Source organism: Chanodichthys erythropterus, chromosome 8 (assembly GCF_024489055.1).
Source record: "Chanodichthys erythropterus isolate Z2021 chromosome 8, ASM2448905v1, whole genome shotgun sequence".
In the NCBI taxonomy this organism is placed as follows: domain Eukaryota; kingdom Metazoa; phylum Chordata; class Actinopteri; order Cypriniformes; family Xenocyprididae; genus Chanodichthys; species Chanodichthys erythropterus.
This window is the reverse complement of record NC_090228.1, coordinates 33,757,661-33,784,638: the sequence shown is the minus strand read 5'-3', so window position 1 is coordinate 33,784,638 and position 26,978 is coordinate 33,757,661. Positions and strand designations below refer to the sequence as shown.

The following is a 26,978-nucleotide window of genomic DNA, read 5'->3' as shown; positions in this document are numbered from 1 at the left end:
GCACCCGGTTCATGGTCTAAAAGGGTTGTCCCTATTCTCTTAATGACAAATAGGTGTGTTTTGGGTGTAATGTGCGAAAAAACAGAGTCTCATCTCCCATTCCCTTTAAAAGCCTGTCGCGTTCGGCCCATGGCAGATGCAATATTTCTTTACATGCCGGAATTTGTAAGCGGAAAAACTGAATGCTTCAGGAAACAATGTGACTTTTCTCAAAACACCTTTTTTCGTCAACAGACAAAAGTCATTTGGAACGACATGAGGGTGAGTAAATGATGATAGACTTTTAATTTTTAGGTCAACTATACCTTCAAGATAAATGATAAGGTGTGCCCCCTAAAAGCACAACTGGCCCCTTCCTGCCATCTGCCGTTGTGTTTGATTGAGTCAACATTTTCAGGCCTACTTTTTATTTAATTTTGTCATTACATTTGATGGTTTAAATGCAGTAAACTGATGTTCTTTCTTTCCTAGATCAGATAATAGGATGAATTAGAAATACACATTCGGAATTTATAAACTGTTCACAAAAAAATGTTTTAGATGTTTCTTAAAGTTTATACAGAATGAAATGTCTATAATTCATAATTTATGCTATTTCAAATATTTAATGGGGATTATGTCCTTTATTTACCTTAACACTTAACAAATACTTAAAATACATTTTAAAAATATATTTGGCTGAACTAACATTTATTCTACAGGCTCATCTTAAACCGTTCTCCAATATTAGGATTTTATTTTCTGTGTACATAAATTCTACATATCAAACAATCACATGTCATCCTTGTGACTATAAGCCCACACACACTTGACGTTAAGTAAAGTATAAAAGCAGAGCTGTTTCTGGATCTTCACAAAATCTTCCTCTGAGACTCTACAGGAGACAACGAAACCAAGGTGAGTTTTGGGAACAAAACTTACTGAATAACATTTCTAAATGATCTTTGTCTTTAAAATACATTGATAATCCACATATGAGTGCAGACATCTAACTTTTCCTGCTCATTCATTTTTAGGTTAATTTCAGGTTCATCATGGCAGTGCTGAGAAGTCTAATGCTTCTTTTCGTCATCTTCTCCATGGGGAATGCAGAAGGTAACCAAAACATTTAATTGTAAAAACCCTTTCTATTCCATTTACTAATATTTACATGATTAATTAAGGATTTACAGTGTCAAAGTACATCTAATTTAAATCACACAAACATAAAATAAGTTACATAACATAAAAAATAACAACATACTTTGCTGTGAATATTACGAATGCCCTAACATTTATGTACTGGATGCAGTTGATTTAGTCATAAAATGCCCCGCTGGATGGAAAAGTTTTGGACTCCGGTGCTACAAGTACTTCCCTCAGTCGGTTAACTTTATCACAGCAGAGGTAATGTGTTAAGTTACAACAAGGTGATTTGGTCAAACTTTACATTAAGTGTCTTTCACTACATCTAGATAAATCAATAAGGTACAATGTACTTTTTTGTGTTGATGTTGTATTGCAAATCACTTGCACTATTGTATACAAATCACATGCTGCTATTGAGGTGGATACAGGTAAGGTTAGGGACAGGTGTAAAGTGTAAGGAAAGGTCAACAGTGTAATCATTAGTCTAATTACAGATGTAATTACACGCAGGTATTTTTTTACAATGTAAAACATGTATCTAAACATTACATGTACTGAATCAGTTGATTAATTTAAATGTTAGTACATAGTAGTTAGAGACTGGGAATGGTGATTTTTATTATTTTTAAAGTAAAATCTTTCTTTTCTGCAAATAAACAATACAGAAATCTAATACTGTGCAAATAATCAATCAGACTTTGTTTGAAAATGACTAAAATGTTGTTTAAAAAGTCACTTATGCTTTATGCTAAAAAGATTCGATTTTGTATTGACAATAAAAAAATCTGTCTCTTTAGAGAAACTGCCAAGGTCTTGGTGCGAATCTCGCATCTGTGCATAATAAACAGGAAAATGAGTTTCTGCTGGGTCTGTTGCCTACTGCTTCCTCACGTGGTTGGATTGGTGTTCATGATGGTGAACAAGTAAGTTAAATTGTGTGTACTAAAGAGTTTCACTTGTTTTTTTTTTTGTTTGTTTTTTTTTTGTTTTTTTTTGATGGTCTTTTTAACACATTCTGTTGACTATAAGTAATGTTGTGTCTACATGTCTACTAACTTAGTTGAGAATTAGTAGACTGGAATTTCTGCTCTAAACAATAAATGTAAATGTTCTAATGAAGATGGGATAAAGCTGAAATGAATTAGCTCTGTACTGAAGTCTGATTACAGTAGTGCACTCTTATAATCATGTCTTTGCTCTTTAGGAAGGACAGTGGTTGTGGACTGATGGAACTGTGAATGACTTTACCAACTGGTGCGCTGGAGAACCTAACAATCTGGGTACTGAGAACTGTGTGGACATCAACTGGACCTGTAAGCATTCAGTCAGGTTTTTGAATACTTCACATAATAATTTACATTACTACAATTTCATAATTTCACAGTAACATGTAATGACTCATTTGGATTTCACAAAGTGCCTATAATGATCAGAATAACATACTTCATTTTTCCACTCTACAGCTAACCGTTGCTGGAACGACTGGAACTGTGTTGGCCAAATAGGCTATTTTTGTGTTACAGATGCTTGAGATCATATGCAGTCATGCTTCTCCACAGTTACATTGATTTTACACTTTCTGATCTTTACAAAAAAAATGATATGTTAACATTAAACTCCATTTGAATCTTTTCTAAGCTTTAATCTCTTCTGAAACACTCCTCTAATCAATAAAAGCATTAATAAAGCAAATTGTGTGTGTTGTGGAGTTAAATCAAATAAATGTATAAAAATATGAGAATATTGTGTCACAAGGTTTGAGGATATGGTTATTAGAATGATATTAAATGACATAATCATCATGGGAGGAGTTTAAGGAAGCTGCACACAGCTGCTTCATCATTGACAAACACTAGAAGACATTTGCACGTTTGTTTCCTAGGCAAATATCACCCTCATCCAGCGCTCTTTTTGTTTTCTGTCTTATAAAATATCCCATTACTATTTTGGTGTGAGAAACCGAATTATGAACAATTTCTATACCTGTTTGACCAATCAGGTCAATAGTGATTCATTCACTGTTATGGCATTGCTAATTCTGAATCTAAACAGCTGATAGAAACCAAACAGAATATGACTGATGAAATATTATAGGGAACAAAATATTCTCATGCCAGAATAGGGCAATGTCCAACATCAGAGAAGGTTCTCTTTCATCATCTCAGCTGAGTCTGGAACCGCATACTTCCCTACTATATAGCAGGCAAAAAGCAGTAGGCGAACGGTCCTCTATTCCAATAACAAGTCTGTTGTGAATGTATTTGTCTTTCTGTGCTCCAAATTCACAATGCTTGGACAGCTGATACAATTGTAAGACTGGTGGCGGACTGTCTGGACCAAGAGAGGACTTCTCTCTGAGAAAACAAAGGAAATTAACATTTGAACTCTCTCTTCGAAATTAGCATCCTCATCCAAGACGCAATCACACTCGATCACACCTCAGCATTGCCTTAATCTACATTGCCTTTTTTTACCCCCTCTTCCCCCATCTCTTCTCTCTACATGCAGAGATGACCTCAGATTCACCCAAAAAATCGATATGATTTAATGTGAACAGTTATCATACAACACTATACATGTATGGAAGTAAATTAATGCCAAATGTTTTTGAAATAAAAAGCTTGTTGAATTGCACTTATTGAAACAAAAATATGCAATATATTAAATGTGCTTGCATTTTGAAGCATTGCATTTATAAGGCTTGCATCTTTATGTGCTGAAATTCAACATGGATGTATATAGTTAAGCTATTAATATTTCAATTCAAAACATTTCACACACATTTTCATTATTAAAAGTTCATTAATTTCCAGTCCATTTTATTTGACTTCCACAAATTCAGTGGCTCAAATTCGGCAGAAAATTCAACATTTCACATCCGGGAGCTGCAGGAAAAGCAGTAGAGTGCAGATGCATGATCTCCATCTGCTGTTAGTCGTCCTCACCAGCAGGTGGCGCTAGCGGCTGTTTACGAAGACCAGAGCAACAGTTAGTAAGTCATCATTCATTCATAAAAACGGATTTAAAGAAATATAACAAGCGGTAAGTGAACGTATGATGTTTATCAGGGACAGTATATGCAGAAAAGCTGATAAAGACACAAAAGACTTAAAGAGAATGACTGACAGTCACAAAACCAACTGTAAAGTGTTCATATCCTCCGATATCAGAGGATTTTAAAGTTAGAGGAGAAAATGAGTTCCCTTTCAGTCGGTCACATCAGTAGTGACCAACGATTTGGGATTTTACCAGAGAGCCCTATCAGCTTCAAGTGAAACTAAACAAGCCTATGGAATTGAAGTGCAATATTTGCATAATGCGCACCGCCCACCATCGCCCTCTGTCTTTCGCTTCAGAGCCAACCTGTTGTGTTCCTGCTATTTGACTGAGAGTGACTTCTCAAGCCTTTGATTCATCGTGCTGGTGTTAAGGCACTCTACAGCGAAGCAGCGAGCTTTCACAGAGCAAGCTTTCTCAAGCTATTATCCAGATGGAAGTGCATGAGGAGGTGACCAAGTCGTGGAGAACGCCGTATAGCGATCGTGCCAGGCCTGGTCCCTCTTCAGGTCTAGCAGGCCAAAGCGTTCATGGACATGCCCCAGGGTGGTCTTGACCAACAGCTGCTGGGGGAGCTGCGCGCCACCACTGACCTCACCCTCCGGATAACTAAGGTGATGGCTCACTCTGTTGGTCAAGCAATGGCTATGCTTGTACCGCATCAGCGCCACCTCTGGCTGACCTTGGAGGACATAAGGGAGACCGTTAAGTATCGGTTCTTGGACTCCCCCATGTCTCAGGCTTCGCCCAGCAGTTCTTGGCCGCACAGAAGTGTCTGTGGTGCCTTTGGTCCCGCTGGCTCTGAGTCTGGGAGCCTGGCTAGTGCTTTCCAGCCTGTCCTCTGGCTATGCGATTCAGTTCGTCCGCACATTTTTTAATGCATCCGTCCCCAGGATTGGTTCTCAGCGATCGACCTGAAGGACGCATATTCTCATGTCTTGATTCTGCCTCGACACAGACCCTTCCTACGGTTTGCGTTTGAGGGTCGGGCATAATCAGTACAAAGTCCTACCCTTAGTGCTGGCCCTGTCGCCCCACGTCTTTACCAAGGTTGCGGAGGTGGCCATTGTTCTGCTCAAGGAACAGGGCGTTTGCATTCTCAACTACCTCGATGACTGGCTCATTCTGGCAATTCTGGCTTTTTGCAAAATAAAGAACCTAACATCATGCGTGATCTGTCGTCTCCCTCTGAACAAAGTCCAATCTGATAGTTGTCAGAAAATGAACTGTAACTTAGTGAATACTAATCACAAAAAAATAAGACTTATGTGTAAAGAAACATTGAAATCTGTAAGTCAAATCGAAAACAAATATTCTCTGTTAATGTAATCTGTATAAAAAGAGAGCCATGTCAGACGTCCGTGATTCAGCTCATTATCCGCTAATTCAGCCACACCCACGGAGCAAGCACTGTTCAGACGCAAATTCTGAGGCAATACATGTAGACATTGTCGCAATCATGTATTTATTATCTTCAAAAGTGTTTATCTGCATGTTATAGCCATGATTATAGCGATCTCTGTAGGCCTCTGTTAGTTCCTGGAATGTCACATGGTATGCCTGTTCTTCACTGAGTCATTTGTGGACTACTTCAATTACTTTTAGGCAAATATTCATGACCTAACGTTCCATGAAACGCCTGTGGATACATGTAAAATAAGAATAAAAATCCATGTTCAAATGTCAAATCACAGCATATCTTAACTAATTAATGTCAAGCCATGTAGTTTAATACAAAAGGCAGACCAGACACACCAGTAAGATGGTGAGATAAAATACTGTGTCTGACCCTAGCAACAGATTAACATACATCAATAGGAGGCAATGATGTTAAAAAAAAGTGTACAGTAACACTGACTGTAACTTTACAAGGTTGCAGGGCTAGAGACAAACTTTTGGAATACAAAATTTGGTAACTGAGAAGCTTTAAAAACATCTTTGCCTCCTAGTCCTATTTACCATTAATCTCACTGGAAAACCTTCAATCATCAACAAGATAACATCCCTATTTTAATGTATTGTTTATTTATTAATTTCTGCAATTTACACCTATACAAACTGCATATAAAGTCAATAAAGTTAACATCTTGGCAAATAAAATATAAAGAATTAACTAAATATACAACACAGAATCACAATATAGAAATACTTTCATACCGAATGTACCTTCTGACCAACTTAAATCAGGGAATGATAGCAGCCATTAGTGATGTGTCGTTCTTGAACGATTCGTTCATTTTGAATGAATCTTTAATGTGACTTGGGAAGAACGATCGCAAAAACCTACCGTACATCAGACACGTCTTTTTCACGAGATCCCAAGGGCCTGCAGAAACAATCGACATATACATCACTGATCTGAAAAAGCAAAGCAAAAGACTGTGAGTTTGGTGATCTGCACGGTTCATTAATTCGTGATAGGATTGTATGTGGCATAAGAGAGGATCAACTAAAAGGCAGACTTCTAAGAGAAACGGATCTCACATTGGAAAAGGCCATAGACATTTGCAGGGCCAGCAAAATCATGTCGAGTCAGATGAAAGCACTCAATGATGAAGTAAAAGTTGAATCCATAAAGCCAAAGAAAAGAGACACCAAATCAGAGCATACGTCAGTGATGAGAACGGAATGCAGATGTGGCAACAAGCACGAGTATAGGAAATGCCCAGCCTACGGGAAAACATGTAAGTCTTGTCAGAAGAAAAATCATTTTGCAAAGATGTGTAATACCAAAGACCTGCAGAGTCAGAGTAAAAGAATGCACGTGATTGAACAAGATGATAACATGTTTATTGGTACAGTAACAGTGGAAAAAGAAAGAAATGTAATGCCTATCAACTCAAGTAAGGAGGACGAACAATGGGTCGAGACAATCCAGATAAACAAGAATGATGTAAAAGTGACACTGGATACAGGAGCTGAATGTAATGTCATGTCAGAAAGAGTGTACAAGTTGCTAAACATAGCAGGGAGACTGCAGAGGTCAAGCTGCAAACTTGTTACATATTCTGGACACAAGATGGCGCCATTGGGCAAGAAAGCACTGAATTGTGTGTACAAAGGACAGAAATACAAAATCTTGTTTGAAATAATGAAGCATGATGCACCTGCCATTCTAGGACGATCTGCATGTCAAAAAATGGGCATGATTAAAAGACTGTATAAAATTGAAAAAAGCCGCAGTGACATTCTCAAGGATTTTGACAATCTATTTGAAGGTTTAGGATGTTTACCAGGAGAACACCATATACAAATTGATCCAAATATCAGACCAGTTGTACATGCGGCAAGAAGGATACCTGTAGCTCTGCGAGAAAAAGTGGTGGAAGAACTACAAAGAATGGAGCAGATGGGGGTCATCGCAAAGCAAACTGAGCCAACTGAATGGGTCAACAGCATGGTAACTGTAGTTACATCGAAGAAAATGCGCATTTGTGTGGATCCTAAAGATCTCAATCTGGCAATAAAAAGAGAGCATTATCCAATGCTGACAGTAGAAGATGTGGTCTCAAGAATGCCGAAGGCAAAGTACTTTTCTGTGCTAGACGCAAATCAAGGGTTTTGGCAGATAAAGCTGGATCATGAAAGTTCAAAGCTTTGCACAATGAACACGCCAATTGGGCGATACCGTTTTCTTAGGTTACCTTTCGGTATATCCTCAGCGTCAGAAGTCTTTCAGAAATCCATTGCACAAATGATAGAAGGACTGGAAGGTGTGGTAAATATCATCGATGACTTGCTGGTGTGGGGAGACTCCATTCAAGAGCATGATGAAAGGCTAATAAAGCTGCTGGAATGTGCAAGAAAAAACAATTTAAAACTCAACAGGAACAAGTGCAAAATAAGAATGACAGAGATCAAAAACATAGGACACATACTGAGTGCTCAAGGAGTTAAGCCAGATGAAGAAAAGATAAGGGCAGTGACTGAAATTCCACCACCACAAAGCAAGCAAGAACTGCAAAGATTTCTTGGAGTAGTGCAATATCTGGCAAAGTTCATTCCCAATATGTCTGACATAAGTGCACCTTTGAGGAAATTGCTTGAGAAAGAGACAGAGTGGCACTGGGAGGAAGCTCAACAGCAAAGTTTTGAAAAACTGAAATATTTGGTTACTCAAAGTCCTACTTTGAAATTCTTGGATGTGAGCAAACCGGTCACATTGTCGGTAGATTCCAGTTCAGAAGGAATAGGAGCTGTGATTCTGCAAGAAGGAAGGCCAGTGGCTTATGGCTCGAGAGCTCTGAACGACTGTCAGCGTAGATACGCACACATTGAAAAGGAGTTGTTAGCCATAGTTTATGGATGTGAGAAATTTCACCAGTATGTGTACGGAAAGGAAATCACGATTGAAAGTGATGTAATGACCCTTTAGGTCATTTATTAGCTCAATTTTATTGTTAAAGGGAATAAGAATTGAATCAACTGTAAATGATTCACTGTAACTGATTCAGAATTAATATTTAACACTTCATCAATTATTCGTCCAGCGAAAATTGAGGTTAGAGTATTTTACCAATTCTGGATAAAATATTATTCTGTGGTTAACAGTAACAATATTTTATTATGGTTATTGTTATTATAATTATTATATTATTATAAGCAAGAGGTAACCTGATCTTTAAGTCTAAGGCAGTAATTTGACACACAACACAAGAAACTTGTATATGTGAAAATCAAAACGAGATTTATTGACTACTTCTAATGATTACAGGAAACTAAGGCTAAACACACACACACACACACACACACACACACACACACACATACATACATGCACACACATTCGCGGAGTTGATGAGTTATGAAAAGTCCCAAGTTCAGTGCTAACTTAACTTATAACCGGAAGAAAATCACAAAAGCAGAGCTTTGGCTTGATTCTTTAGGTTTAAAGGAGTTTCACCAGTTTCCAGCAAGAGAGAGAGACGTTTGCTTGTACCTGCGTTTGCTCTGACAGCTGAGGTAATCGGGTTGTTCCGTGACTCGTGTACAGAGGAGTCCCGTTCTGGATTGGCTGTCTTTCAGGTGACGTCTTCTCGGGAAAGCCCTGTGGGTGGCGCGGAAGCTTTGAAGGATGTTGCTGTTCTGATTTGAGCGTCTGGCTTGAGCGGCTCTCTTCTTGGGAGACTTTGGTCAGGTATAGGGTTTTGGAGTCTGGATGTGACGGCTGTTGAATGATCAGCGGTGTGGCTCGTAGTTGAAATCGGCGGCTGTTAGATGGAAAATCAGCCCGATAAAGGATCTTCTCAACTTCTTCTGTTCAGCATGACCCAAGCAACTTTTCAGCCGTGGTCAAAGTATTTCTGACCGACTTCTGACTTCCAGCTTCTTTCTGACTCCGACCTTATTTCATATTTTTCCGACTGCCTTTAGCTTGATCTGCAGAACATTCTCCTGTTTTATTAACAACTTTATAAAGTTCCTTAATATTTTCCTGATACTGAATTTCAATGTTTCATTCACACAGAATTACAGAGAATTATAAACTTTGCATTTAGAGCTCAAACACGACACACTTCTTACACACATATTACTAGACTGACCTAATTAAAACAATGATTATAAGAGAAAGAAGATGCATACAGGAATGCAAACATATAATGCATTGAATCCAACATGTTAGTAATCACATCATATCAAGTGTTATTCTGGATAGAGTTAATACTTTAAGTAATCGACAATTGTCCCTTTTGAGATTCAAGATTGAGTCCTTAAGCATAGTTTAAACTTTGACCGGAGTCACGAGTGACCGGGTCAGGATGGATTGCTCAAACAAGGGAGGTATAGATAGGACCGATTCGTCTTTAAATCCATTGATGGGTGTTTTCCTGTTCCGTCCGATAATACAAGAGGGTTTTGTGAGAGAATCAATAGATTTAATGTAATCAGATCCATGTGATGGGTTCTGATTAGTTTATTGCTGATGAGCTAAGAAGTCCTTTAGACAGAGTCCTTTGTTAAGAGAAGTCACGTCATCACTTCTGTTAAGGCTAGGTGTTTCCTGTCTGGAAATGGATATTTTGGACCAAATGAAGCTTTGTTCAATCATGCCTCTGGCTGATAAAGCCATTTGGTAACGTCTGTCGAACGGGTCCCTACAGTGATCACAAGCCATTAGAGAGTATGTTTAAGAAGCCACTGCATCAGGCTCCTATGAGACTACAACGAATGCTTCTACGACTACAGAGATACAATCTGAAGGTGATGTACAAACCTGGTAAGGAACTATACATAGCAGATGCTTTAAGTCGTGCTTATCTACATGAACAGAAGTAAAATCTGCTGGAAGAGGATCTAGCGGTAAACTGGATTACGTCACGTCAGCAGGGGATGCAGAGATGCAAATGTTAAAAAAGGCAGTGCTTACTGGATGGGCGAAAGAACGATCTATGATGCCAAGATCAATACAGCAATACTGGACATTTCGAGAGGAAATCAGTTATAAGGATAGTCTGTTATTGAAAGCAAATAAGCTCATTGTTCCAAATCAGCTAAGACAGGAGATGATCAACAAAATACATGAGTCATACCTGGGAATTGTCAAATGTAAGGCAAGAGGCAGAGACATTTTGTACTGGCCAGGTATGTCTACACAAATTGAGGATGCAGTATCCAGATGTGCTACCTGCAATGAAAACAGGAACAACAATCAAAAAGAGCCATTGTTCCAACATGAAGTGCCAGGACGACCTTGGGAAAAAATAGGTACAGACATTTTTTACCATGATGGTTCAGCATTTCTGTTATGTGTGGACTACTTTTCAAAATACATTGAGGTAAAACTACTCAGGGACACGACAAGCTTTGGAGTCATCAGAGAAATTAAATCCATCTTTGCAAGACATGGAATTGCAGATATAGTAGTATCTGACAATGGACCTCAGTATGCAAGTGCTGAATTTTCAAGTTTTGCAGAGGAATGGGGATTCAAGCATGTGACTTCAAGTCCTGGTTATGCACAGTCTAATGGACAAGCTGAGAGAGCAGTGCAAACCGTGAAAGATCTCTTAAAGAAAGCGCAGAGTAGTCAATGTGATCCATACATAGCACTACTGGAGTACCGTAACACGCAAATGAAAGGGATAGGATTATCACCTGCACAATTACTGATGGGGAGACGTCTCAGGACGAAGCTACCAATATCATCTGCATTGCTTACTACGGAGACAATGTTGCAAGTACATGAGCAACTTAAGCAGAGACAGAAGAAACAGAAGCAGTACTACGACAGGATGGTTAAATACTTACCTGATCTTCAACCTGGAGAAGGAATAAGGATGCAAAAGGGAGATTCATGGAAGCCAGCTGTTGTTCTGGAAAAGCATGAACAGCCACGTTCTTTCATAGTAAAGACTCCTGATGGAAAGCTGTTCAGTTGAAATCGCAGACATTTAAGAAAAACAAGAGAAACAGACTCTTCCACATTTGAGAAAAGCGTTGACATGGATACTGATAATCAGCAGTCGGTTGATGCATCACAGAGCAATGCACTTGACAATAAGGACATTTCAAATGAAAGAAATGGTAATGAAAGCGTAGAGAAAGAGCAAGCTTACCGTACAAGGTCTGGAAGAATTGTAAAAATACCTGAAAAATACAAAGACTGAGAGTTAATACAATGTAGGTGTGTTGGGATGTACTACATTACCCATAAGGGATTTGGGTGTATGACGCAATACGAGGGGCGACTTGAGAGCGAGTCGCAGATGTACTGACTTCCACATGTGTCGGATGTGTTAACTGTTGCTCGTAATAAACCTAATAGATAAGAGCCATACACTGTGTAGGCGTGTATGTGACATGGTGTCAGAAGTGCGTCATACCCGCTTCACTAAATAAATGACGATGTCAATGTTTCAAGCACCGGAGTCGTTTGACTTCAGCCAGCCCTCCGCATGGCCTCTGTGGATCCAACGCTTTGCACGATTTTGGATCGCTACAAAGTTGAACAAAGAGGAAGGTGATGTGCAAGTTAACTCACTGCTTTACGCCATGGGGACGGAGGCGGAGACAATATTCTCCTCATTTCGGTTCACAGAGGCTTCCCATTCCAGTGACTATAATAAGGTAGTGGAAAAGTTTAAAGACCATTTCATACCTCGCAGGAATGTTATACATGAACATGCATGCTTCCATCAACGTATGCAAAAGACAGGCGAATCAGTGGAGGCTTTTGTGAGAGGATTATATGAGCTGGCGGAATATTGCGAGTTTGGAGCACAGAAAGAAGAACACATTCGAGACAGACTGGTTATTGGGATAGCAGACCGGGGAGTGTCACAAAGGCTTCAGATGGAAAGCGAATTGACTCTGGAGAGAGCAGTGCAGATGGCACGCCAAGCAGAGCTCGTAAAAACACAAAACACGCTGTAGTGATGTCTGCGGAAGTGGCTGCGTTACAACAGCGGCCCAGAGGAGTTAAACACTATAATGCTGGTAAGAGAACAAACAATAGAGGACAGCAAAGTGATAAACAGACAGAAGTGCCCAGCGTATAATAAACAATGCCATAAATGCAGAAAACTCGGACACTTTGCTGCTGCCTGCCAAAGCAAGGCAGTGAGAGCTGTACATTTGCAAGACAAAGAAAAGGATGTCAGTGAGGCATATTTTCTTGTCAGCATTGAGAAAATTGATTCAGAGTGTGATTGGCTGGTAAGTCTTCCAGTGTGTGGTAAAACGGTATCTTTCAAAATAGATACAGGCGTTGACATCGCGATTATGTCCAAGGATAGGTACCAAGGCCTCCCACAGTGCCCCCCATTGACCAAAACGGAAATACAGCTTAACAGTCCTGGTGGCAATGTGGAAACAATAGGAAAATTCTTGGCAGAGACTAAAAGACACACAACTCGTCATCAGTTTTGGGTTTATGTAGTGGATGGACCATATGCACACAACCTTCTCAGCAGAAATGCAGCCTGTGCTATGAGATTAGTAGCCAGAGCAGATCACATTCATGCCAATCTTTTTGGAGAAATTGGCTGTCTGAACTGTAAACCAATAAAAATTGAACTTAAGCCAGATGCACAAACCTACAGCTTAGCTACACCACGTAGGGTGCCCTTTCTCTTAATGCAAAAAGTTGATGAAGAGCTACAGAGGATGCAGTCTATGCAGATTATACGGGAAGTCACACAGCCTATGGACTGGTGTGCTCCAATGGTCCCAGTAGTTAAGAAAAACGGGAAAGTCAGAATATGTGTAGACTTGAAGCGTCTCAACAAAGCTGTGAAGAGGGAAAAATTCATACTGCCCACTTTGGAGGATGTTGCCGTAAAACTGACAGGAGCTAAAGTTTTCTCAACGCTGGACACTTCCTCTGGATTTTGGCAAATCCCGTTGGATTACAGTAGTTCAATACTCACAACATTTATCACTCCAAGAGGCAGATTTTGTTTCCAGAGGCTTCCCTTTGGAATTACATCGGCCCCGGAAATATTCCAAAGGGAAATGACCAAGCTGCTGGAGGGACATGAAGGCTGTGTAGTAGTCATGGACGATGTTCTGGTGTATGGCAGAGACCAAGAGACACATGATAGGAATCTAGAGGCAGTTTTGCAGACAATCCAGGAGTCTGGATTAAAGCTCAACAAAGACAAATGTCATTTCAGTAAGAAAGAACTTGTTTTCTTTGGACACATCATCAGTGGCGATGGAGTAAAACCTGATCCAGACAAGGTGAAAGCAATTACAGACCTGCCATGCCCCAAAGACATCACTCAACTCAGACAGGTATTAGGTATGGTCAATTACCTTGGAAAGTTTCTTCCAGACTTGTCGACGGTGCTGCACCCACTCAATGAACTGTTAAAGAAAGATTCTGCATGACTGTGGGACACACAACAGCAGGCCTTTAACAACATTAAGACGATGCTATCTTCAGCTCCGGTTTTAGCTTTCTATGACGTCACAAAACCTACCATTGTGTCAGCTGATGCCAGCAGTTTCGGGCTGGGTGCCACTCTGCTGCAAACTCATGATGACAAACTACTTCCTGTGGCTTTCTGCTCCAGAACTCTGTCAAGTGCTGAGTTAAAATACTCTCAAATAGAAAAGGAATGCCTGGCTGCCGTCTGGGCATGTGAGCGGCTTGCGTGTTATTTGCTGGGTCTCGCTGAGTTTACACTGCAAACGGACCATAAGCCACTGGTCCCCTTGATTAACACTTATGATCTGGACAAAACACCTCTGCGCTGTCAACGTCTGCTGATGTGCTTGATGCGTTTCAACGTTAAAGCAGTACAGGTCCCAGGTAAGTCACTAGTTGTGGCCGATGCGCTGTCGCGCAACCCCTTAACTGGAACAGGAGTTCCTGATACTGAGGCGGATGTGCGTGCTTATGTGGAGGCTGTGATTCAGACTAAGCCAATGTCAGAGGCAAAGCTGGACGCCATTCGTGAAGCCACATCCACGGACCCTATTATGAGGGAAGTAATGCGTTTTGTTAATGACGGCTGGCCACACCATGTGCCGTCAGAGCTTAAGGCTTACCATGCAGAACTGGCATCCTTGTCCAGGGCTGAGGGACTGCTTTTACATGGCGACAGGATTGTAATTCCTACGGCACAACGGCGAGAGATTCTCGATCGATTGCATGAGGGTCATCTGGGACTAAATAAATGCAGAGAACGGGCCAAAATGTCAGTCTGGTGGCCTGGCATCGGAAAGGATCTCCAGACGAGTATATCTCAATGTGCCTTCTGTCACGAGCACAGACCTACTCAGAGAAAAGAGCCCATCATTACCACTCCACTTCCTCCCAGTCCTTGGCACACCATAGGAGCGGATCTGTGTGAATATGGTGGAAAGAACTATTTAGGGGTCGTGTTCTAGAGACATTGAAATTGCACATCTAAGCCTCACTAGCAGCCACAGTGTGGTCACTACGCTAAAAGGGATGTTCATTAGATGGGGGATTCCGTGTGAGTTACACTCAGATAATGGTACCCAGTTCAGCAGTATGGACTTTGCAGACTTTTGTAAGAGCTGGGGCATCCAACATGTTACCAGCAGTCCCCATTACCCACAGTTGAATGGGGCTGTTGAGCGAGCTGTTAAGACAGCAAAACACATCCTACGTCAACCTGACCCTCAATTGGCACTTTTAAGTTACAGAGCCACTCCAATTGCTGCCACGGGTGCAAGCCCTGCTCAACTGATGTTGGGACGACAAATTCGCACCACACTGCCTGTCCTTGAGAAGACTTTGCGTCCACGCCGTGTCAGCTTCAAGCAGGTATTGAAAAAGGACAAAAAAGCTAAAGCAGCTTACAAGCACTTCTTTGACAAAAGACATTCTGTCCATACGCTTCCTTGCTTAAACCCAGGAGATCCAGTTCTCTTAAAGTTGGATGGGGAGAAAGCATGGTGCACATCAGGTACAGTGGTGAGGAACACAAAGGAGCCACGATCCTATCTTGTTCAGACACAAAGTGGAGCAGTGCTTAGACGTAACAGTTTCTGTGGACTCCACCTTCAATTGGTGGAGTCCACAGAAACTGATTTTGGAAAGACTAATGTGGACAGTTCTACACACATACCACCTGCACAAAACACACAGCAGCATTCTGCGCCTGTCATGAATGCAGAGCAAATTCCACCTGACTCTGTACCTGGTTCTAAAATGACCTCTAGTGGCAGGGTAATAAAACTGCCAGTTCACTACAGAGACTAGAAATAGAGACAAAAGTCAGGAAGTTATGATAATGGCAAAAGGGTGTTCAATGCCTTAATTTGATGTTTATGAAACAGCATTCCTATTAATGTTTATGCATTTCAGATTTCTTAGTGTGGTGCTAAGTGTTTGAAGTTCAATAGTATACATGCCACAGTGATTTGATTGTTTATTGAATGCACTTTCTCTTTTGATATGGTTCATAAGTTAACTGATGTAAACCAATAAGTTATGTGGGGATAGTTTTGTTAAAATGGAGACTGTGTTCTGCACTTTAAATGTATCTCTGTTGGGGGGGAGATGTGTTGGGATATACTACATTACCCATAAGGGATTTGGGTGTATGACGCAATACGAGGGGCGACTTGAGAGCGAGTCGCAGAAGTTTACTGACTTCCACATGTGTCGGATGTGTTAACTGTTGCTCGTAATAAACCTAAGAGATAAGAGCCATATACTGTGTGGGCGTGTATGTGACAGTAGGTGCATTGTTGGATGTGTAATAAGTTAAAATGCAATAGTTTGGGTATTAATGCATTTGTGAAAATGTGTTTAATAATTTGTAGTTATGCTGAAAGTTTGGTTAAATCAAACTCAAATGTTGTGTTTAAAAGTTTGTGCAAAACTTCTATGCATCAGTATAAAGGAACATACTTAAGAAGGGGGATGTAACATATTGTATATGTTATACATATACGAGGTCATGAGGACATCTAGTGGTCATCTGATACAATGACATCCAGAGTCATGTGTGTATGTTGGGTTACTGGGAGAGTTGAATAAAGTGATGTGATGGCCCAGCAGCTCATGTTCGTCTGTCTGTCTAAAGAACAGAACAATTATGTCCTTTTTGAGCAATCTTCTTATACATATATTAGACCAATATGTCAAGTCTGCCTAGGAAAAGCAATTATTATAACAGCAAACTCAAAATTGGAGTAAAAATGAACAAATAGGCTATAAATACTTTGTATTGTAGGCTTGGATTATTATATTATTATATAGCCTAGTGTTTATTTACAGATAGACAGTAGTGATGGGAAGTTTAGATCATTTTACAGACTCAGACTTTTGAGTCTAGTTCAACAAAATGAACGAATCTTTTTTCGAGTCATTTCGTTCATTTTAGCAAAATGTAATTAAAATGTTACGTGTTACTTCCCCAACACATCTACTACTTATGCAAACATTGATCCCACTACAAACAATACAAAACTACAATGCTATAAGATTCAGAAATTATTAATTCATTCTTTACCTGGGTCTTCAGTTTATGACAAGCTGATTAAGCTTACCTCACCTCTTGTCTGACAAGTCTTCGGGTTTAAGTCATTCCTTAATGACGTGACAGGCAGTCCCATGCTAAACCAATGCAGTCTGAGCCGGTGAGAGAATTGATTAATTCATTTCATGAGTCTTTCGGGTTTTTGAGTCGTTCCTTAAACATGTGACAGACCCATACGCTAAACCAATGCATTCTGAGCCGGAAAGAGAATTGATTAGTTCTTTTTATGAGTCTTTCGGGTTTTTGAGTCGTTCTTTAATCACGTGACAGACCCATACACTAAACCAATGCATTCTCAGCCCGAAAGAGAATTGATTAGTGCATTTCATGAGTCATTCGAGTTTTGAGTCGTTCCTTAATCACGTGACAGACCCATACGCTATTTCTGACATTTCTGTCACTGTTTTTGTTAGTTTATTGAGGATCTGTGGTGTGTTATTATAAATAAAGCCCTGTTATAAATAAAATATTGATTAACTTATCTTTTTGACTGTCTATTAGTGATGTGTCGTTCTTGAACGATTCGTTCATTTCGAACGAATCTTTAATGTGACTCGGGAAGAACGATTGTGTCGGGGGGTGATTCGTTCAGTCGTGCATGTGCAATATTCTACAGGTTCTGTACTGCTAGTAGTTCACCTGATGATTCAATTGATTAGTTCATTTCATGAGTCTTTCGGGTTTTTGAGTCATTCCTTAATGAATATTTGTTATAATAAATTAAACAAGAGATGTGTGTGTAAGTAAAGACTTCACACTTACATAATATCGGCTCAGTCTTTCCATCTGTTATTTATCCAAGCTCAATATCGAGCTTAAAAGAGGAAACATTTTCAAAATATATCAGTGTTACTAGCAATATCAGAACTTTTGCATTGTCTATTAAAATATCTTAAATGGATATTACACCAAAAAATGAAAATGTTATTGTTACTCACCCTCATGTTCCAAACCTGCATGAGTTTCTTTCTTTTGCTGAACATAAAATATATTTTTAAAGAATGCTGGTAACCAGACAGTTGACGGTAGCCTTTGACTTCCAAAAAATATATAAAAATACTATATGGAAGTCAATGGATAGCATCAAGTGTCCTGTTACCAATGTTCTTAAGAACGTCTTCTTGTGTGTTCAACAGAAGAAACAGGTTTGGAACAGTATGAGGGTGAATAAATGATTTTTGGTTGAACTATCCCTTTATGTAAAAGCAGAAAATAAGTAAAGACTGAAATGCAATGAGACCTACCTCACCCAGCATTTCCGAGCAGCATTAGTAGGCCTACTCAAAGATTTCAGCCATTGTGGGAGTCCCCTTCGATGTTCATCTCCACTGCTGATTAAATCAAAGAACAAAAAATTGAAGAACAAAGTATTGATCTCAACAAAATTCATTCATTTCTAATATCTATCAAATAGTCAGATGATGTAATAAGCTGCAAGTTAGTATATCATGAGAAATTTAAAGGCCTAACAGTCAAGGCCTTAGATAGACAGAACATGGATTGCAAATTATATTGCCAAAAAGTCACCTAAAAATGCATTTACTGTACAAAAACAAAATACGTTACCTGGATTTGACGGCACTCTCCAGCATTTGTGGTAGGGCTCCTGTGCTTGACGTGAAATCGGTTAAACCTTCATCTCTGTCAACATCAACAAATTCTTGAAAATAAGTTTAGTGTTAATCTAACAACGTCCTTGAAGAAAACTCATACCGTAGAAAGTAATGCGATGAGAACAGACAACATTTCACTCGGTCAACCGCAAAAAACATTACAGGAGCACTGTGATCGTACCTGATGCAGAAAAGCAAACGCTCCATGTTAAAATTTTCACTTATAATATGCTCTTTTATGTGTGTATAATGATCTGGTGTGCTGGACAGCTTGTCGTGCGCTCTGCCTGGCGAACACATCACACTTCGATTTTTTTCAGCACTACGCATTTTAACAAGTATTATCTACTGTAACTTACGGATGGGTCCAAAGCATCGCTATTCCCCTCAAACCAGGCCGAAGTGAAAAGAGTTCGATCATTCATTCATTATTCATCGAGCTTTTTATGTGCTACCATATGAAATATATGTATTGTTTTTATTTCCATAAACACAAACTGCCCGCCCAGGAGATAACACATTTGTTGTGTCAATCTGTCCAAAGCGAATTTTTTTTAACAAATACACATTGTGTGTTAAAATCCTACACAACATGTGTCAAAATGCTGTCAACACAGCCATGTGTGTTGTTTTTTGGCACATCTCTTTTTGCAGTGTATTGCCAAAATTTTGGTAATTGTGTATACAGCAATTTTTGGGTTGATTTGGAAAATGTTTATCAGAGGGAAAACATATTCATGTAATAATAATTATGTGTGTGTGAGTGTGTTAGTAATATAGGCCTATAATGAATTTATTTATTTATTTAAATGTATATTATGTACATATGTATATATTGTGATGTTTGTTTTAATATGTATTAGTATGTTGGTATTTTATTGATAAAATATTAATATTTTATTTTACTAAAATGTAATCACCTCAAATATTATAAGTAATCAATAATTATAACAAGTCAAACTAAAAAAAAGTAATTGTATTTAATGTTTAAGTCCACTGTACTTAAACTATTGTCTACCATACATGTTGTTTCTTAATTTTCAATTATTTTGATGAATGTTGAGTTACACAAAAATAAATCTAAACTCCTCGTTCAGAAAATTTTAGTTTTAAGTTGCATCACTGATTTATCAGACTTAATAAAAAATCCAAATGTGGCATTGTTGTTTGTAATCATTATTTATTACAGATTCATAATTTTTGATCCGCCTGAATATGTAAGTGCTCATGGCATGAATAATGTATGAAAACGTGTTTAGTCACTCTCTGTGTTATAATGATTTTACTACTATCAGTAAAATCTGTGTCCCATTCACTGAGAGAGACACTATATGACAAAGCGAGGAGAACTCTACCATTTAAATGCTGTAGTTTTGCATAATAATTTACAATTCATAATAATGCATAATAATTAAAATGAATTCCAATGAATAAAAATATTGTCAAAAATCACACATTATTTGTTTGTCGCATGTAGCAGACCATTTTTGTGCCGTGGGTACAAGGAGGATTTTCCGGCTACCACCAAGTATATTTCAAACCTGTATGAGCGCTGTATGAACTATATTACATATTTATTATATTTTTACTCCTTTATCATTAAAAATATAACATTATTTGATTAAATATGCATTATATTAATTGTAATCGAACCGTGAGTTTTGTGTACCGTTACACCCCTATAGCGCACACACCCAGATACACAGGATTCGCAGCTTCACAGGCCCAGTTTCTCAAAACATACTGATAAGTTGTACTTCTCTCTCAATGAGAGGTAAAAATGAAAAGGAAATTAAATGCTTTGAAGAACTGAAGTTGAAGAAGTCATTCAAATAATTTAATATTTGGATAGATAAATGTTGATTAATAACTTGATTATATATCACTCAAAAGATATATATTGAAGCGGCAGTGGATTCCAGAATCCCCCGTTAACTGCTTTTTATTTTTACAGGACAACAGTATGGATTATTACAATATAAGATATATCTTTTAATGTTATAAAATGTATTTATTTATTTTTAAGTAAGAAGTGCAAAGGCGTGGCCAGATTTTCCTGCTTTTTTATCTCTAGCTGATCACATGCCTGTTTACTTAATGTCAAGAGTCTATAGGCTAGTAGAATAGTCATGAGGATGATACAGGATGTTATTGTTTGATATTTAGACATTTGTGTACACATAAAATGAAATCCAAATATTGGAGAAACAGGGATGAGCCTGTAGAAATGTAAATGTTAGGTTACATTTTTTTTAATTATTAATTATAGTTATAAGTTATTATATAGTAGTTATTATTATTAATAGTAATACACACACACAAACACTTTTATCTTTTAGTTGCACAAAACCTGATGTAACCATTGCCAATGATTAGCTAGGAGAATTTTGGAAAATTGCCCCCTCTAGTAGATGACTAAAGATTTGCTAGTAAAATCTAACATTTGCAGCTGTTTCACTCCTGAATTAACAGGTGCTCGTATAAATCCTTTTACATACACTTGGACTTTCAGTTTGTTTGTTGTCATCTGTCACATGTTCCTTTGTTCTAGTTTCCCGCCACAATCAGTATCCATGCACACTAATCCAATTCATCACAGCTGTTTGTCATTGGAGTTAATCAGTCTGTCTATTTAAGTTCCTGTTTCGGTTCAGCTGGTGGTCGGGTGTCGTTCGTGTATACTATGGTGTATGTTCCTGTCCTGTTCCTGTACTCTCCAGTTGGATTATCTGATAAAAGACTTGTTTTGATCTTATCTCCTCGTCATGTGCTTTATACACCAGTGGTATTGTAACAAATCCCATCTGATGTGGTGACAAAACTGAATAATAAGCAGGTCTACATTATGTAAATCTTGACTCTTAATAAAACAGAACCAAAGACAGTGTCAGAAGCACCTTGGTTGATCGTTGAACAGTTGATCAGGACGAGAAGCACAATGTGCACAACAACTACACACTTGTTTGGTCAACAGGTTTGTCACTGGAACATTTTAACCCAGCCAATATATTTTGATGACCACACAAGTCTGCCAGTGTATGTAGGCCATTGAATCAAGTGAAAACGAAATAAATCATTATTTTGCCATAATAAGACCATATTAAGCGCCAGTGATAACTCACGTGAGCCACTCGCTGGTGCATGTGCAAATAACATCCATCTATTTAAATTATTTTTTTTTATCTCACAATTATATAACTTATTAAATCTTCACTTAATCTTCTAACGATGATGATGGCAAAAAAACAAGCAGTTCATCATAGAAGGCAAGAAACGTTGCGTGTCGACACATTTTGCAAATGTTTAAATGTCTTTAAACTGTCTTAAATATTGACATTAACAATATTATCTCTGTTATCAGTGATTGTCATGGAAAACATCTAGAATAAATATCGATTCATTGGTTTTCCTGTGAACACCTTTTCTCAGTTTCCTTGTATTATACAAACAGACCACAGCTCTGAACAGAGTTATTTTTAGGTTATATAATTTTATCATGACTATTTATGTCTTAACTGGCTACTTGAGACATGAAATAGCCTACTGTTATGTGAAATAGTCTATTGTCTGTGGACGTGACAAATTTAGCTTCTTAAATTTAGCTTGATGCATGTCTATCTGGTTAAATTTGCTTCATGCAGAAAGGATTTTTTCATAACTTTTTAGTACAAAAATGTATTTTATTCTATTATTCATTATTTTATTTTGTTCTTATCAGTAATACTTTTGGAAAAGAGACCTCTGAACTCTGGAAACAGAACAAAAATACTGTTGATCATCAAACGAACCGGACTGAAAAACAATTTGTTTTCCATTTCTGGTTTGAATTGTGTTCTAAATTGGAGAAATCACATTCTGGGTGCTTTTTTTTTTTCTTTTCATGCCAATGTTTCAGTGCACTGGAAGGGAAAGACCTGCTAGAGTTTAATGTTGTTATGTTTGATATTTAAAAGAGTTATGTTATGTTATTACATTGTGCTGAAGAGTAGACGACATGAAGGTAAACACTATAGCATCTTACTAACATCTTACTTGTTCATTAAATACAGTATATGTGCTAAATATGTGCTAAAAGAGTAATTAATTGTGCCATAACTTTTAAGCTCCATGAAGAAGAAATTACTTGATGACCAATGTAGAATAGCATGAAGGGCCCTATTTAAACGATCTAAGCGCATGGTCTAAAGTGGACGGCACAAGTGCATTTAGGGCATGTCCGAATCCACTGTTGCTAGTTTAACAATGGTAAAAAATGGTTGTGCACCCGGTTCATGGTCTAAAAGGGTTGTCCCTATTCTCTTAATGACAAATAGGTGTGTTTTGGGTGTAATGTGCGAAAAAACAGAGTCTCATCTCCCATTCCCTTTAAAAGCCTGTCGCGTTCGGCCCATGGCAGATGCAATATTTCTTTACATGCCGGAATTTGTAAGCGGAAAAACTGAATGCTTCAGGAAACAATGTGACTTTTCTCAAAACACCTTTTTTCGTCAACAGACAAAAGTCATTTGGAACGACATGAGGGTGAGTAAATGATGATAGACTTTTAATTTTTAGGTCAACTATACCTTCAAGATAAATGATAAAGTGTGCCCCCTAAAAGCACAACTGGCCCCTTCCTGCCATCTGCCGTTGTGTTTGATTGAGTCAACATTTTCAGGCCTACTTTTTATTTAATTTTGTCATTACATTTGATGGTTTAAATGCAGTAAATTGATGTTCTTTCTTTCCTAGAACAGATAATAGGATGAATTAGAAATACACATTCGGAATTTATAAACTGTTCACAAAAAATGTTTTAGATGTTTCTTAAAGTTTATACAGAATGAAATGTCTATAATTCATAATTTATGCTATTTCAAATATTTAATGGGGATTATGTCCTTTATTTACCTTAACACTTAACAAATACTTAAAATACATTTAAAATATATTTGGCTGAACTAACATTTATTCTACAGGCTCATCTTAAACCGTTCTCCAATATTAGGATTTTATTTTCTGTGTACATAAATTCTACATATCAAACAATCACATGTCATCCTCATGACTATAAGCCCACACACACTTGACGTTAAGTAAAGTATAAAAGCAGAGCTGTTTCTGGATCTTCACAAAATCTTCCTCTAAGACTCTCCAGGAGACAACCAAACCAAGGTGAGTTTTGGGAACAAAACTTACTGAATAACATTTCTAAATGATCTTTGTCTTTAAAATACATTGAGAATCCACATATGAGTGCAGACATCTAACTTTTCCTGCTTATTCATTTTTAGGTTCATTTCAGGTTCATCATGGCAGTGCTGAGAAGTCTAATGCTTCTTTTCGTCATCTTCTCCATGGGGAATGCAGAAGGTAACCAAAACATTTAATTGTAAAAACCCTTTCTATTCCATTTACTAATATTTACATGATTAATTAAGGATTTACAGTGTCAAAGTACATCTAATTTAAATCACACAAACATAAAATAAGTTACATAACATAAAAAATAACAACATACTTTGCTGTGAATATTACGAATGCCCTAACATTTATGTACTGGATGCAGTTGATTTAGTCATAAAATGCCCCGCTGGATGGAAAAGTTTTGGACTCCGGTGCTACAAGTACTTCCCTCAGTCGGTTAACTTTATCACAGCAGAGGTAATGTGTTGAGTTACAACAAGGTGATTTGTTCAAACTTTACATTAAGTGTCTTTCACTACATCTAGATAAATCAATAAGGTACAATGTACTTTTTTGTGTTGATGTTGTATTGCAAATCACTTGCACTATTGTATACAAATCACATGCTGCTATTGGTGGATACAGGTAAGGTTAGGGACAGGTGTAAAGTGTAAGGAAAGGTCAACAGCGTAATCATTAGTCTAATTACAGATGTAATTACATGTTTTACATTGTAAAAAAATACCTGCGTGTATCTAAACATTACGTGTACTGAATCAGTTGATTAATTTAAATGTTAGTACATAGTAGTTAGAGACTGGGAATGGTAATTTTTATTATTTTTAAAGTAAAATCTTTCTTTTCTGCAAATAAACAATACAGAAATCTAATACTGTGCAAATAATCAATCAGACTTTGTTTGAAAATGACTAAAATGTTGTTTAAAAAGTCACTTATGCTTTATGCTAAAAAGATTACATTTTGTATTGACAATAAAAAAATCTGTCTCTTTAGAGAAACTGCCAAGGTCTTGGTGCAAATCTCGCATCTGTGCATAATAAACAGGAAAATGAGTTTCTGCTGGGTCTGTTGCCTACTGCTTCCTCACGTGGTTGGATTGGTGTTCATGATGGTGAACAAGTAAGTTAAATTGTGTGTACTAAAGAGACCCATTTATTTGTAGACTGGAATTTCAGTTTCACTTGTTTTTTTTGTTTGTTTTTTTTTTTGTTTTTTTGATGGTCTTTTTAATACATTCTGTTGACTATAAGTAATGTTGTGTCTACATGTCTACTAACTTAGTTGAGAATTAGTAGACTGGAATTTCTGCTCTAAACAAAAAATGTAAATGTTCTAATGAAGATGGGATAAAGCTGAAATGAATTAGCTCTGTACTGAAGTCTGATTACAGTAATGCACTCTTATAATCATGTCTTTGCTCTTTAGGAAGGACAGTGGTTGTGGACTGATGGAACTGTGAATGACTTTACCAACTGGTGCGCTGGAGAACCTAACAATCTGGGTACTGAGAACTGTGTGGACATCAACTGGACCTGTAAGCATGCAGTCAGGTTTTTGAATACTTCACATAATAATTTACATTACTACAATTTCATAATTTCACAGTAACATGTAATGACTCATTTGGATTTCACAAAGTGCCTATAATGATCAGAATGACTTACTTCATTTTTCCACCCTACAGCTAACCGTTGCTGGAACGACTGGAACTGTGTTGGCCAAATAGGCTATTTTTGTGTTACAGATGCTTGAGATCATATGCAGTCATGCTGCTCCACAGTTACATTGATTTTACACTTTCTGATCTTTACAAAAAAAATGATATTTTAACATTAAACTTCATTTGAATCTTTTCTAAGCTTTAATCTCTTCTGAAACACTCCTCTAATCAATAAAAGCATTAATAAAGCAAATCATGTGTGTTGTGGAGTTAAATCAAATAAATGTATAAAAATATGAGAATATTGTGTCACAAGGTTTGAGGATATGGTTATCAGAATGACATTAAACGATGTAATCATCATGGGAGGAGTTTAAGGAAGCACATTGACAAACACTAGAAGACATTTGCACGTTTGTTTCCTAGGCAAATATCACCCTCATCCAGCGCTCTTTTTGTTTTCTGTCTTATAAAATATCCCATTACTATTTTGGTGTGAGAAACCGAATTATGAACAATTTCTATACCTGTTTGATCGATCAGGTCAATAGTGATTCATTCACTGTTATGGCATTGCTAGTTCTGAATCTAAACAGCTGATAGAAACCAAACAGAATATGACTGCTGAAATATTATAGGGAAAAAAATATTCTCATGCCAGAATAGGGCAATGTCCAACATCAGAGAAGGTTCTCTTTCATCATCTCAGCTGAGTCTGGAACCGCATACTTCCCTACTATATAGCAGGCAAAAAGCAGTAGGCGAACGGTCCTCTATTCCAATAACAAGTCTGTCGTGAATGTATTTGTCTTTCTGTGCTCCAAATTCACAATGCTTGGACAGCTGATACAATGGTAAGACTGGTGCCGGACTGTCTGGACCAAGAGAGGACTTCTCTCTGAGAAAACAAAGGAAAATTAACATTTGAACTCTCTCTTCGAAATTAGCATCCTCATCCAAGACGCAATCACACTCGATCACACCTCAGCATTGCCTTAATCTACATTGCCTTTTTTTACCCCCTCTTCCCCCATCTCTTCTCTCTACATGCAGAGATGACCTCAGATTCACCCAAAAAATCGATATGATTTAATGTGAACAGTTATCATACAACACTATACATGTATGGAAGTAAATTAATGCCAAATGTTTTTGAAATAAAAAGCTTGTTGAATTGCACTTATTGAAACAAAAATATGCAATACAATAAATGTGCTTGCATTTTGAAGCATTGCATTTATAAGGCTTGCATCTTTATGTGCTGAAATTCAACATGGATGTATATAGTTAAGCTATTAATATTTCAATTCAAAACATTTCACACACATTTTCATTATTAAAAGTTCATTAATTTCCAGTCCATTTTATTAC

General features: G+C 37.8%; 2 protein-coding genes across 3 annotated transcripts; both read left to right on the top strand.

Moving 5' to 3' along the window:
* Positions 1 to 229: 229 nt before the first annotated feature.
* On the top strand, positions 230 to 2,809 carry LOC137024804 (ladderlectin-like). Of its 2 annotated transcripts, XM_067392692.1 has the most exons (7): positions 230 to 261; positions 702 to 897; positions 1,017 to 1,095; positions 1,292 to 1,386; positions 1,926 to 2,051; positions 2,333 to 2,441; positions 2,592 to 2,809. In XM_067392692.1, the coding sequence occupies exons 3-7, from the start codon at positions 1,035 to 1,037 to the stop codon at positions 2,657 to 2,659; spliced, it is 459 nt and encodes a 152-aa protein (XP_067248793.1). In that variant the 5' UTR covers positions 230 to 261; positions 702 to 897; positions 1,017 to 1,034; the 3' UTR covers positions 2,660 to 2,809. The 2 variants fall into 2 exon arrangements, with proteins under 2 accessions (XP_067248793.1, XP_067248794.1); XM_067392693.1 differs by lacking the exon at positions 230 to 261 and having other exon boundaries at positions 882 to 897; positions 1,028 to 1,095.
* A 21,032-nt stretch (positions 2,810 to 23,841) lies between these two features.
* On the top strand, positions 23,842 to 25,850 carry LOC137024803 (ladderlectin-like). The gene is made up of 6 exons (XM_067392691.1): positions 23,842 to 23,914; positions 24,034 to 24,112; positions 24,309 to 24,403; positions 24,941 to 25,066; positions 25,373 to 25,481; positions 25,632 to 25,850. Exons 2-6 carry the CDS (start codon positions 24,052 to 24,054, stop codon positions 25,697 to 25,699), a joined length of 459 nt encoding a protein of 152 aa, XP_067248792.1. The 5' UTR covers positions 23,842 to 23,914; positions 24,034 to 24,051; the 3' UTR covers positions 25,700 to 25,850.
* The last annotated feature ends 1,128 nt before the right edge of the window (positions 25,851 to 26,978 follow it).